The sequence below is a fragment of the Ricinus communis genome, chromosome 5 (genome assembly GCF_019578655.1).
Source record: "Ricinus communis isolate WT05 ecotype wild-type chromosome 5, ASM1957865v1, whole genome shotgun sequence".
Classification (NCBI taxonomy): Eukaryota; Viridiplantae; Streptophyta; class Magnoliopsida; order Malpighiales; family Euphorbiaceae; genus Ricinus; species Ricinus communis.
Genome location: NC_063260.1, coordinates 2,790,094 through 2,800,206, shown reverse-complemented (window position 1 = coordinate 2,800,206; position 10,113 = coordinate 2,790,094). Strand labels below are relative to the sequence as shown.

General features: G+C 33.9%; 1 protein-coding gene across 1 annotated transcript; it reads left to right on the top strand.

Annotated features, from left to right (window-relative positions):
• Positions 1-2,262: 2,262 nt before the first annotated feature.
• On the top strand, positions 2,263-9,699 carry LOC8258752 (AT-rich interactive domain-containing protein 6). The gene is made up of 13 exons (XM_002528480.3): positions 2,263-2,481; positions 2,807-4,004; positions 4,107-4,146; positions 5,205-5,257; positions 6,042-6,087; positions 6,899-6,991; positions 7,844-7,951; positions 8,057-8,108; positions 8,204-8,279; positions 8,418-8,484; positions 8,570-8,620; positions 9,114-9,206; positions 9,316-9,699. The coding sequence occupies exons 2-13, from the start codon at positions 2,815-2,817 to the stop codon at positions 9,415-9,417; spliced, it is 1,971 nt and encodes a 656-aa protein (XP_002528526.2). The 5' UTR covers positions 2,263-2,481; positions 2,807-2,814; the 3' UTR covers positions 9,418-9,699.
• Positions 9,700-10,113: the final 414 nt, after the last annotated feature.

Below are 10,113 nucleotides of genomic sequence, written 5' to 3'. Positions count from 1 at the left end.
AAAACAAATATGAGGAGGCTTATGATATTGCTTCTCCTTCCTTCTAGCCAACAATACTCTTGCTCTCCTACCAATCACTGTACAAAGACAGCGCCCCACAGAGCAACTGTTCAAAGGAGCTCTAGACATCGTCAGAACTGAGCTAGACAGAGAGTTTGTGTTTGGATCTGTATTAATATCGTGATTTAAGGATTGACAAGAGATAAGATTCTTGCAATATGAGATTATCTTTGTTATAGTTACCTAAGGCGACATATAACATTTTTATAAAACTATATTGTCGTTTAGCGTTAAAGAACATGTGTTGAAAAGATTCTGTCAAACCACATATGAAACATTTTTTAGCAAATTTTCAATCAGTAGCCTCTCAATAATAAATTCCCACCAGAGAGGCCCACTTATCGTAAGTTCTTCCGCACCCCGGTTTTATTTTAAATGAGAATTTCACAGAAATTATGAATTTTGTTATTTGGCTAAAAAGAAAAGACAATAATCCATGAATTTTGTAAAATCTCGTATTCACCCAAAACCTTTATGATAAAAAACTTTAAGAACTCATGACTGTATTTGATAGGTCTAAATTATAGATAGTTATTTTAGAATATTTTAAAGCTTTTAATGATATATTTTCTATGTATAATACGATGAAAATATATCTCACTTAAAAAAACTTATTAACCAATAAAGAAATTTATAGGCAAGTTACACAATAAAGAGACTTAATAAAGCATTTTACTGTCATGATCCAAGGTCGAGACACGTGGATTTCTTATTTATTTTGCTGGCTGAATTCTATTTTTTATCTCAGGAAAATTTTAGTTATTTGTATTTGATTAAGATTTATATTAAAAATTATTATGAAATGATATTTAGTGGAAATAAGTATATCCGTAAACTTATTTATTAGATAGACTTATATTAGATGTACTATTTTTAAGAGAGATTTATCTTGATGAAAGACCTCTTTTATATATATTTATGCAGATTTAGATCTGGTCGGTTTTTTCAAATTTTCTATTTTTCACTGTACTTTTTCTATCTGTATGTGTTTACCATTCATGTTTATGCAGTTTTCTCTCTATAGTTTTTTTATCATAAACATTTTAATTTTATTATTAGTTAATCTTTCAAGACTAAGAAAACTTCTGGGATTAAAGAGGAAGACTAATAATCTTTTTGCCTTGAAGATATTTTACATCTAGAGAGAGTTTTTTTTTTTACTTTGTTATTGTTTTATTTTATGTTTAACTATTTAATTACCATTATGAGTTAAGTTTTCTATTAGTGTTTAGTTAAGGTTTTATGCTTGTGTATGAATTTTGTTACTTTATATTTAATTAATGATTTCTTTTTCAGTATATTTTATGAGTTTTAGTTATACATGTGATTTGACCATTGTATCATATATCAATATTTATAATTGTTATGAATATATTTAGTTTGTTGCATTAGAAATATTATTTTTACTTTATTTTATATTGAATTAAAGAACTTTAGCTATATCATTATTTTGAGTAATTTAAGAAAAAATGAACATCACTTCTCATTCCTTATATTTGTGCTTATTATTAAAAGAAGGCTAATACTAAGTAGTTAGCGGGATTAAATACTATTTCCATAATATATTTTCTTAAATCATAATATTTGTATATTTATTTTTATTATTTTATTCTATATTTTATAAATATTATTTTCTCAAAATATTAGTCTAATGTGTTATAGATATAATTTTAGTTTATTTGTTTGATATGGTTTTTATAATAAATTTGCTACACGTTTCTTCAGATATCGACATCGAAATGCTTTACCGCTTATACTATTATTTGATTCGTGGACTTGCAACTAATAACTTAAGACACGAAATTATTTGAAGTTCTTATTTATTTGATAAAATACTCATTCATTATAAAGACCTCACTCAGCTCTTGTATCGAAAGGAGCAAGACCAAAATTGGAACACATTGTAAACATCTCACAGGGAATGCTATGACTGCACATCACTAAATAATGACCACTTCTGCAATGATGCCATACCCATTTAGAATTCAGAGTGGCCTAGGCCCATTTTGAGGCCCATTTGAATAAAGGAAAACGGGCCTTTTAACTTAACCTTGGTTCATATCCCAGCAGTGGCTGGACCTAAATAAGCAGAGCGTCGACGTCGTTTCGATTTCAGTCTTCAGCTCCCGAAACAAAGTACACGTGTGGTGTGAATCTTGAATGGAAAATTCTGATATATTGTTTTTAATATTTTTGTTATTTGAAATAAAATAAAATAAATAAATTACCAAAAACGAAATCACCGATTGAATAGCAAATAATTAGAGAATCCAGAATCCAGAGCCCTTTTTCTTATGCAATATATAATATAATATAACTTTTTTAGGGTTTATGTTTGATCTTGAATTTCATTTTGATTTCACATCATCACGTTTCTTAATTTTGTTATAGTCTGCTGAAGTCGAAGCCTTTTCGTTGCAGGTAAAGCTTCTTCCTTTGCATTTACTTTATATGACAAAGTTTTTTAGCCTCTAGAAATTGTATATGTTCTCTTTCTTTTTCAATTAACCTGTCAAAGTTACGGAATTTCTTGCCACGCTGCATTTTCTTTTCTTGCTTATTATTCTTTTTTTTTTTTAAATGAATCAATTAGGGTTTTTGCTAATTAGGCATATCTCTAACGTGCATAATTCTGATTCTTGGTTATTAGCTTGGTTTCTTCTGCTAAGCGACGTACATCTACTGCTCCTTATGTTTGATTTTAAGCTCTTGTTTGATTATTCTTCTTTCTTCATGTTTGATGTAGAATTAGAGATGGGCAGTGCCAAAGAAAATGAGGATGAATCAGCACATCCTTCAGGCACTGACATGGCTATTGATGCAGAGCAACCTCTTCAACAAACTGAGCATGCTTCTTCTCCCCACCCTGTGCCTATGGACCAGGATGACCCAGTCCCCTCTGAGAATAGGAATCCTTCATCTCAGACTATTGCAGCCCCCAACGATCATAATAATGTGCTGCCACAATCTCATTCTGAGACATCCTCCATTAATAACACCTTGGAGTCGAAGTCTACTATGCAACAATCTCAAACTGAAGCAGACCTCGGTGATCCTCAAAAATTAGAGACTGAAGCAGCCCCAGATACTAACAGTGCACAGTTGAAGACACCATCTCAGGATGAGATAGTTCCAAATGATAATATTGAAGGGTTGAGAGCAGATACTCAACCTCAGATTGAATCTGCTCTCAATGGTATCAATATGGAGCTCGACACTGTTCACCAACAGACTCAGAATAAAGCAGTTTCCAGTTATGATAATGTGGAGTTCAAAACCAGTCCTCAGACTGAGGCTGCTGCTGATGACAAAGATATGGACTTGAAGTCTAGTCCTCAAAAGCATCCGACTGAGGCAGGCCTCAATGACAATAACGTGGATTTGAAATCAGGTCCACAGCAACCCCTTGAAGGTTCATCTTCACCTGCTCCTTCAGATGACAGCAAAACTTCACTCAAGTCTGAAACTGAACCTCCTACTAAAGAAAAAACTACAGGCAATGAAAACTCTGATTGTAAACCTGAAACATGTGGTGTTGATGGTACCACCAATTCAACTAGTAATATGGAAACCGCTAAGCTCACAGCAGATTCCAAATCTGAACCTTCTGAAGTGCCACAAAGTAAATCTGGTCATGCCGACACTGTTACTAAGGAGCACAGCGAACCTGCTATACCTCATGCAGAAACTTCAAGCATTAAAACTGAACATGAGAATAAGCAAGAATTGAAGAATGGAAATAGTGAAATGGATGTTGCACCCAAGAGTAATGGCAACTCAACCTCTAAGAGTTCATTTCTTTTGGAGAACTATCATGATGGTAGTGAGTCAGGATCAGAAGAGGAGCAATTAGCATTTATGAAGGAGCTTGAAAATTTCTTTCGGGAAAGGAGTACGGAGTTCAAGCCTCCTAAGTTCTATGGAGAGGGATTAAATTGTCTAAAGTAAGTTTTATCTGAATATGAAATTATATTGTTTATCTCTTAAGTAATCCTTTTACCAAGAACTACTTTAGGCTAATTATTTGTGCTTCCATTGGTGATAAGGTTGTGGAGAGCAGTTATGAGACTGGGTGGCTATGATAAGGTAAACATTGTTTTGTCACAATTCGATTGACATGTTTAGTTTTCACAACCATCTTTAATTAATTTGTAGAAGATTAGTTGTGGTTGGTTTCTCCTGGTGAAATTAATGAACTTGATGATGATGGAGCCTTAGCATATCATTCTGCCTGGTGTCTAGAAGTGTGTGAGAAAATAATGTGCACACACATACAGAAATGCATTTTCAGTCACACTTCTTACATACAAAAGTCTGAAATTGATTTCAATTATGTACTTATTTATGATTAGCTAGAACACTAAACGCACGAACAGCTACTAATTGTAATTTTTTCCAGAATCTAAGGAATTCTTTATGATCATACAGTGCGGATAAATTTAGTAAGTTTGATAGGGACAATTAAGCACTATCAACCTTGTTTATTGAAAGGAGAGCATGGTAGAGGAATCTTTAAAAGCTTTAAAAGTTGGATAGTTTTATATATCCTGAAGTTTAGTTCAGTGATAAGGTGAATATCTTGCAATGCTGTGAATAACATTCATAAGAATGGGAGAAAAGTTAATAATTTTATTTTGCTCATTTGCTTTCTAAGAAAAGGGAGTAGTTGGGATAAAAAAAAGAGCATAAAAATGTGTGACTGAGTGAAATTAGTTAAGTATTCTCTTTTTGAGTGCCAAACAAGCACCATCTTGTATTTGGACATGGCACTTTGAAATAGGGAAAAAGAAACATATGATATATTTTTTCTATTTTTACAAATAATTGATTAGATAAGCATTTGTTTATTGCTAATTCGGAATTGATATGGTAATGGTAAAAGAACAGAACAGGAATATTAAGAATAACTGCATATTCCCTGATGCAATCTTTTTCTCTAAGGATTTTTAATGGCGGTATGCATATGTAGGAATGAATCTTTATGATAAAGAGATGAAATTCTCAAGATTTTATTTTTGTCGTCCATTTAGCAAGGGTCTGCAACATATGCCAGTATTCTTTCATCTGAAATTTCTTAAGATTTTTGGAGGTTGTGTCTGATGTGCTCATAACTGGTTCTTTTTTTTTTTTTTTTTTATGTTTAGGTGACTACATGTAAGTTGTGGCGGCAAGTGGGAGAATCCTTTAAACCCCCAAAGTAAGGAACAGTATGTGTTCTTGTTACTTTAGATCCAGTAAACCAATAAATATTCTCAATTAATTGACCAGCTTCTTTTTAGATGCAATTCACAAGGGAGGGATTGTAAAATTTAGATAAGAAAATTGATTTGCTTATATAGACATTGGATCCTGGGACAGAAATAGGGGATTAGGCAGGGCACTTTTAATGTTTGTAGGTTAAGATGCCTGCCACACCCTGCAAACTCCATAGGAATATATAGGAATATAAACTCAATCTTTTCTTTAACAAAAATTTTTAAGTTGCCAACCTCCCCCCTCTCCCTCGTCTTCAAGTAAAATTCATGGATTCAGCGATGGTCATAAGAAAGATCTAATGCTTTGATTTACAGTATTTCCTGAATAAGATTGTATTCTGACAATCAAGACTAGGGATAGGGAAATTATTTGGGGGGTTTCAGCTTTTACTCCAAATAGATGCAAGATGACATTAGAGTGAAGCCTTCTGCAGGCTCTAAGATAGCAGTTTGATGGGATATGTTTACAACTCAGTTATTCATTTGTTTCCGGCAAATCTAAAATTTGTAAACAAGAGCACCAAAGCTGAAGGAGCCATTAGGCAATCCAGTGATTGAGCTCCATTTCCATAGAGTCACATATGTGATTATTGTTTTCTATGAGACATGCAAATTTTCCGTTAATAAAATAAGGGAGATGCTATATTGCTAGACATTTACCTTATGACACTAACAGATTTGGCCTGTATATGTAATATTTTGTACTCTTTTCTTTTTCCTCTGCAGGACATGTACTACTGTTTCATGGACATTTCGAGGTTTTTATGAGAAGGTGATTCAAGATGATGGAATGTGCATGCATCAATTTTTGCTTTCATTTGTTGTTCCATCCTAGTTTGGACCTCCCATACACACACAAACATATTTTGGTATATCAGCTAAGCACAGAGTTTGTATTCCCAATAAGTAGTAAATATACAATTATTCCCTATTGAGAAATGCAAGTTTTATTAAGACAGTAAATAAGTGGAGAAATCAAACCAAAAAAATGTCGGAGTTTAGTTTTCTGAGAAATTTTGCATGCAGTAAAACAACTATAGAAAACGACAGAAGTACATTAGATTTTGGGAAAAAAGGGGAAAGAGGATTGAGCAATTAGAGAGAGGAAAACACATGTGTAGTTCATGAAAAGCGAAAAAAAGGGAAATAAAAGAGTGGTGAATGGAGAAAAGTTTTGTCAGTTGTAAAGTACTGGGAGGAGATTAGAAACACAAGAAGCAAAATGTTACTAAATGAAAGTGTGAGCCACTATGTAGGGTGCTTGTTGAAGGGCGTCATGTGACACATTGGCCAGGCGAATTTTTAAAAATTAACATTTTTATTTTGGCTCCTAACTGTAAAATGTTAAAATGTTTCTGATTTGGAGTTATGGAAAATAAGATTGATACACTCAAGATCTTTTACCTGTTACAACTTTGAGCATGCTTGCCAGAATATTGGTTTTCCTCCGTCAGATCCGTGGAATATTCTTTTTAGCTACAGCAACTGTTTCTAATAATATTCGGTGTAGCTGCTTTCTACACTGTTAATTCTTTTCCAATAATGCCATACATGTTGATGTTATTGTATTTATATTTTATCAGGCACTTCTTGATTATGAGAGGCATAAGACAAATGGTGGCGAGCTTAATCTTCCTCTTACTTCCAACCCAGAGCCTGTCATTGTCGATAATCAGGTAAACTTTTGATCTTCACACATCAGACCGATAAGACAGTGTATTTAGTTTGTGATTATAACGTATTTTCATCCTATCTTTGCTATGGGGAGCATCTTTTTGTCATCTACCATTATTAGAAACAAATAGGTATTCATACTTTATCCGGGTGCACATAAATAAGGTGTTAAGTTTCTTTCGTGGTCTACCTTGGTTTCATTTGACTGGTGCTTCATCAAGTATGCTCACTTTTCCAATCTGATTTTTTGTTAGTTCCAATCTGGTAGTTGACAACCTTTTCAGAAACTTCTATTTTGATGTGAGACGAGTTGTGCCTGCTAGAAATTGTGCTAAAATGAGTATTTATATAATAGATTCAGATTAACACTGTTTCCCTTTGCAAAATTTATATTAGTCATTCCCACTTACTAACACGGGATTGGATTTTACGTTTCTTAAAAAATTTAGCTGCAGTCACTATATTCTCTTTTCTAACTGATTTCATGATCTGGATGGGGATTGATTCATCTAGTTGGTCAGATATTTTGAGTTATCATGCAGTTTAATCAATTTGAACTTGATATGTCTACCTGACATCTTAAAATCTATGCTGTAATTGTTAAAACTGGTATTAAGTAAGGTCAATCTTACAGGTGCATTCTTGACATGTATCTTGCAAGCATTTTCTTCTTTTGTCTAATTTTTAATTGTTGCCATTTCCAACATGCTCTCATTGTTAAAACCGGTATTAACTAAGGTCAATCTAACTGTGAATTTTTTGACTATGTGTCTTGCAAGCATTTTCTTCTTTTGTCTTCCTTTTAATTGTTGTCATTGCCAACATTCTTTATTTTTGCCGATGATAATAATCAGACTCCTGGATCGGGTCGAGCACGGAGAGATGCTGCAGCACGTGCTATGCAGGGCTGGCACTCGCAACGCCTTCTTGGTAATGGAGAAGTTAGTGATGCAATCATCAAGGTACGTTTGCATTTATATTTTGCACTGTTATTATGAATTTTTCTTTTATGCAAATTCTTATGATTAAGATGTAGTAGTATAGTAATCCATTTCTGTATTTTATAGGATAAGAATTCTGTACCTATGCAAAAGCGTGAAAAACAGCTTAAAAATCTCGGTATGTGAATAAATGATTACATAACTGGTTGATGATTGATTTTGTATGCAATGGCTTAAAGTAGTTCCTCAATTTTGATTTTTATGATAAATTAGGTATAGTTAAGCGTAAGAAACCATCTTACATGGAACATGCTGTCAAAGCTGCCCGTGCGAAAACATCTAAACCTCAGTAAGATTCTTCTTACCTATTTACTGGGGTTTGCATGCCAGTTTCTATTGTTTCTTTAAATTGAAAATACTGGTGGAATAAGTATTATGCAGAGGGGCATTGTCTCAATTGGTTAACATTGGTGATTTTGTTTGCTAGATTGGATGTAGAGGTGGTTGACCTGGGATCGCCTGCTGATTGGGTGAAGATCAATGTACAGAAAACAGTAAGATCTTTCATCAGATGTTTGAGTAAAAGGTGATAGGAAAATCTGTACTATCTCTAATCTGATTAAGAAATTTTGTTTACAGAAAGATTGTTTTGAAGTGTATGCTTTAGTACCTGGGCTTCTTCGCGAAGAGGTAAGGACCTTGAATCATCTATCCTGGCATTTTTCAACTTTACTAATATTTTTTTGGTTCTTGTATTGTTTAATATGCATGTATCACTTAGCAGTGAGTCCTTTTGATTGAATTTCATATCATTAGGCAGAAGTGGAGGTTGCCCAGGCAATATCTAGGCAGTTATTTAACTATTTCTTTAGGTGATTTAGTAAGGCATGCTATAGGGGATATCCATCTTGCTTATTGCCCAGCTCTTCAGTTTTTGTTCAAGCTGGCCAAGCGTGGAATTAAGGTCCAGAAGATTCGTACGTTAATCGTGTATTGTGCTAGTATGTTTCCCCTGAGAATCCATTCCAGAACATATTTGATTAAGATATGTATCAGGGAACATGAGAGAGTGCAGCAGACCTATTGAAGTGAAAACATCTATTATGAGTTTATTTCGTCTTAAACTTTTCTCTTCTCAATAAGCTCTCACCGAAATGTATATATGAATATTTTGTGAACACAGGTGCGTGTTCAGTCAGATCCAGCAGGCCGACTGGTTATTAGTGGTGAACCTGAGCATCCTGATAATCCTTGGGGCGTCACACCCTTCAAAAAGGTACAGTTCTTGTTTGTAGCAAAAATGGCTTTATGTGTTGCGATCTTTAGCTATATGATGAACTTTGCCTTTCCTCATGTATTTTGAATTTTGTTTTATTTTATGTCAGGTTGTCAGCTTACCGTCAAGGATTGACCCACATCAAACTTCAGCTGTTGTCACCCTGCATGGACAACTATTTGTTCGTGTACCATTTGAGCAGTCAGATTAGGAGAGCTTCAGTAACAGTCAAAATGTTTTATTATCCTTCCAAGATTGTAGAAGTAATTTGAGAGGTTTAGGCAAAAAGCTGGTGGAGTTGGTGCCAGTTTTGAACTCGGACACGTCATTTGTATTTTTAATTTCGTAAAATTTAGATAGGAGGCTTTTCGTATACCTTTCTTTTCTTGTCCTGCTAATTTCTCATACACTAAGGTTGGCCGTCTTTATGGGAATCACTTTGTAATAATATAATATTCCTTGACAAAAGTCCATTTTTCTGTTTTGCATTGTATTTCTTTTCCCATTTTTTATACGGAAACGATTGAATAACAAACCCGAACATAAAAGAGAAATTGGACAAGCTGCCTGGTCTGGTGTGGTCTGGTCTGGTCTTTAAGCATCAATAAAATTTGGCCAGAATGCCTTTTTCCATGTTAACTTCTCAGTAGTAGCAATTCAGATATTCACCACATCAATGTAAAAAGAAAGATATCGAAAGCAAGCAGGCAATGTAATAATAATGCTAAAATTAATCTGTCCAGAAACCCAAAATAAAAATAAAAAAGTTATTTCTTACCAAGCTACAGTAGCGAGAGTAGCTGAACTGATAGCTTGAGTAGACATTGCCAGCTAAAGTTTTAGGCGCATCACAAACTCCCCATGAATGGTTCTATTTTTTTGTCCCGGACGCACCCATCAAAAACAC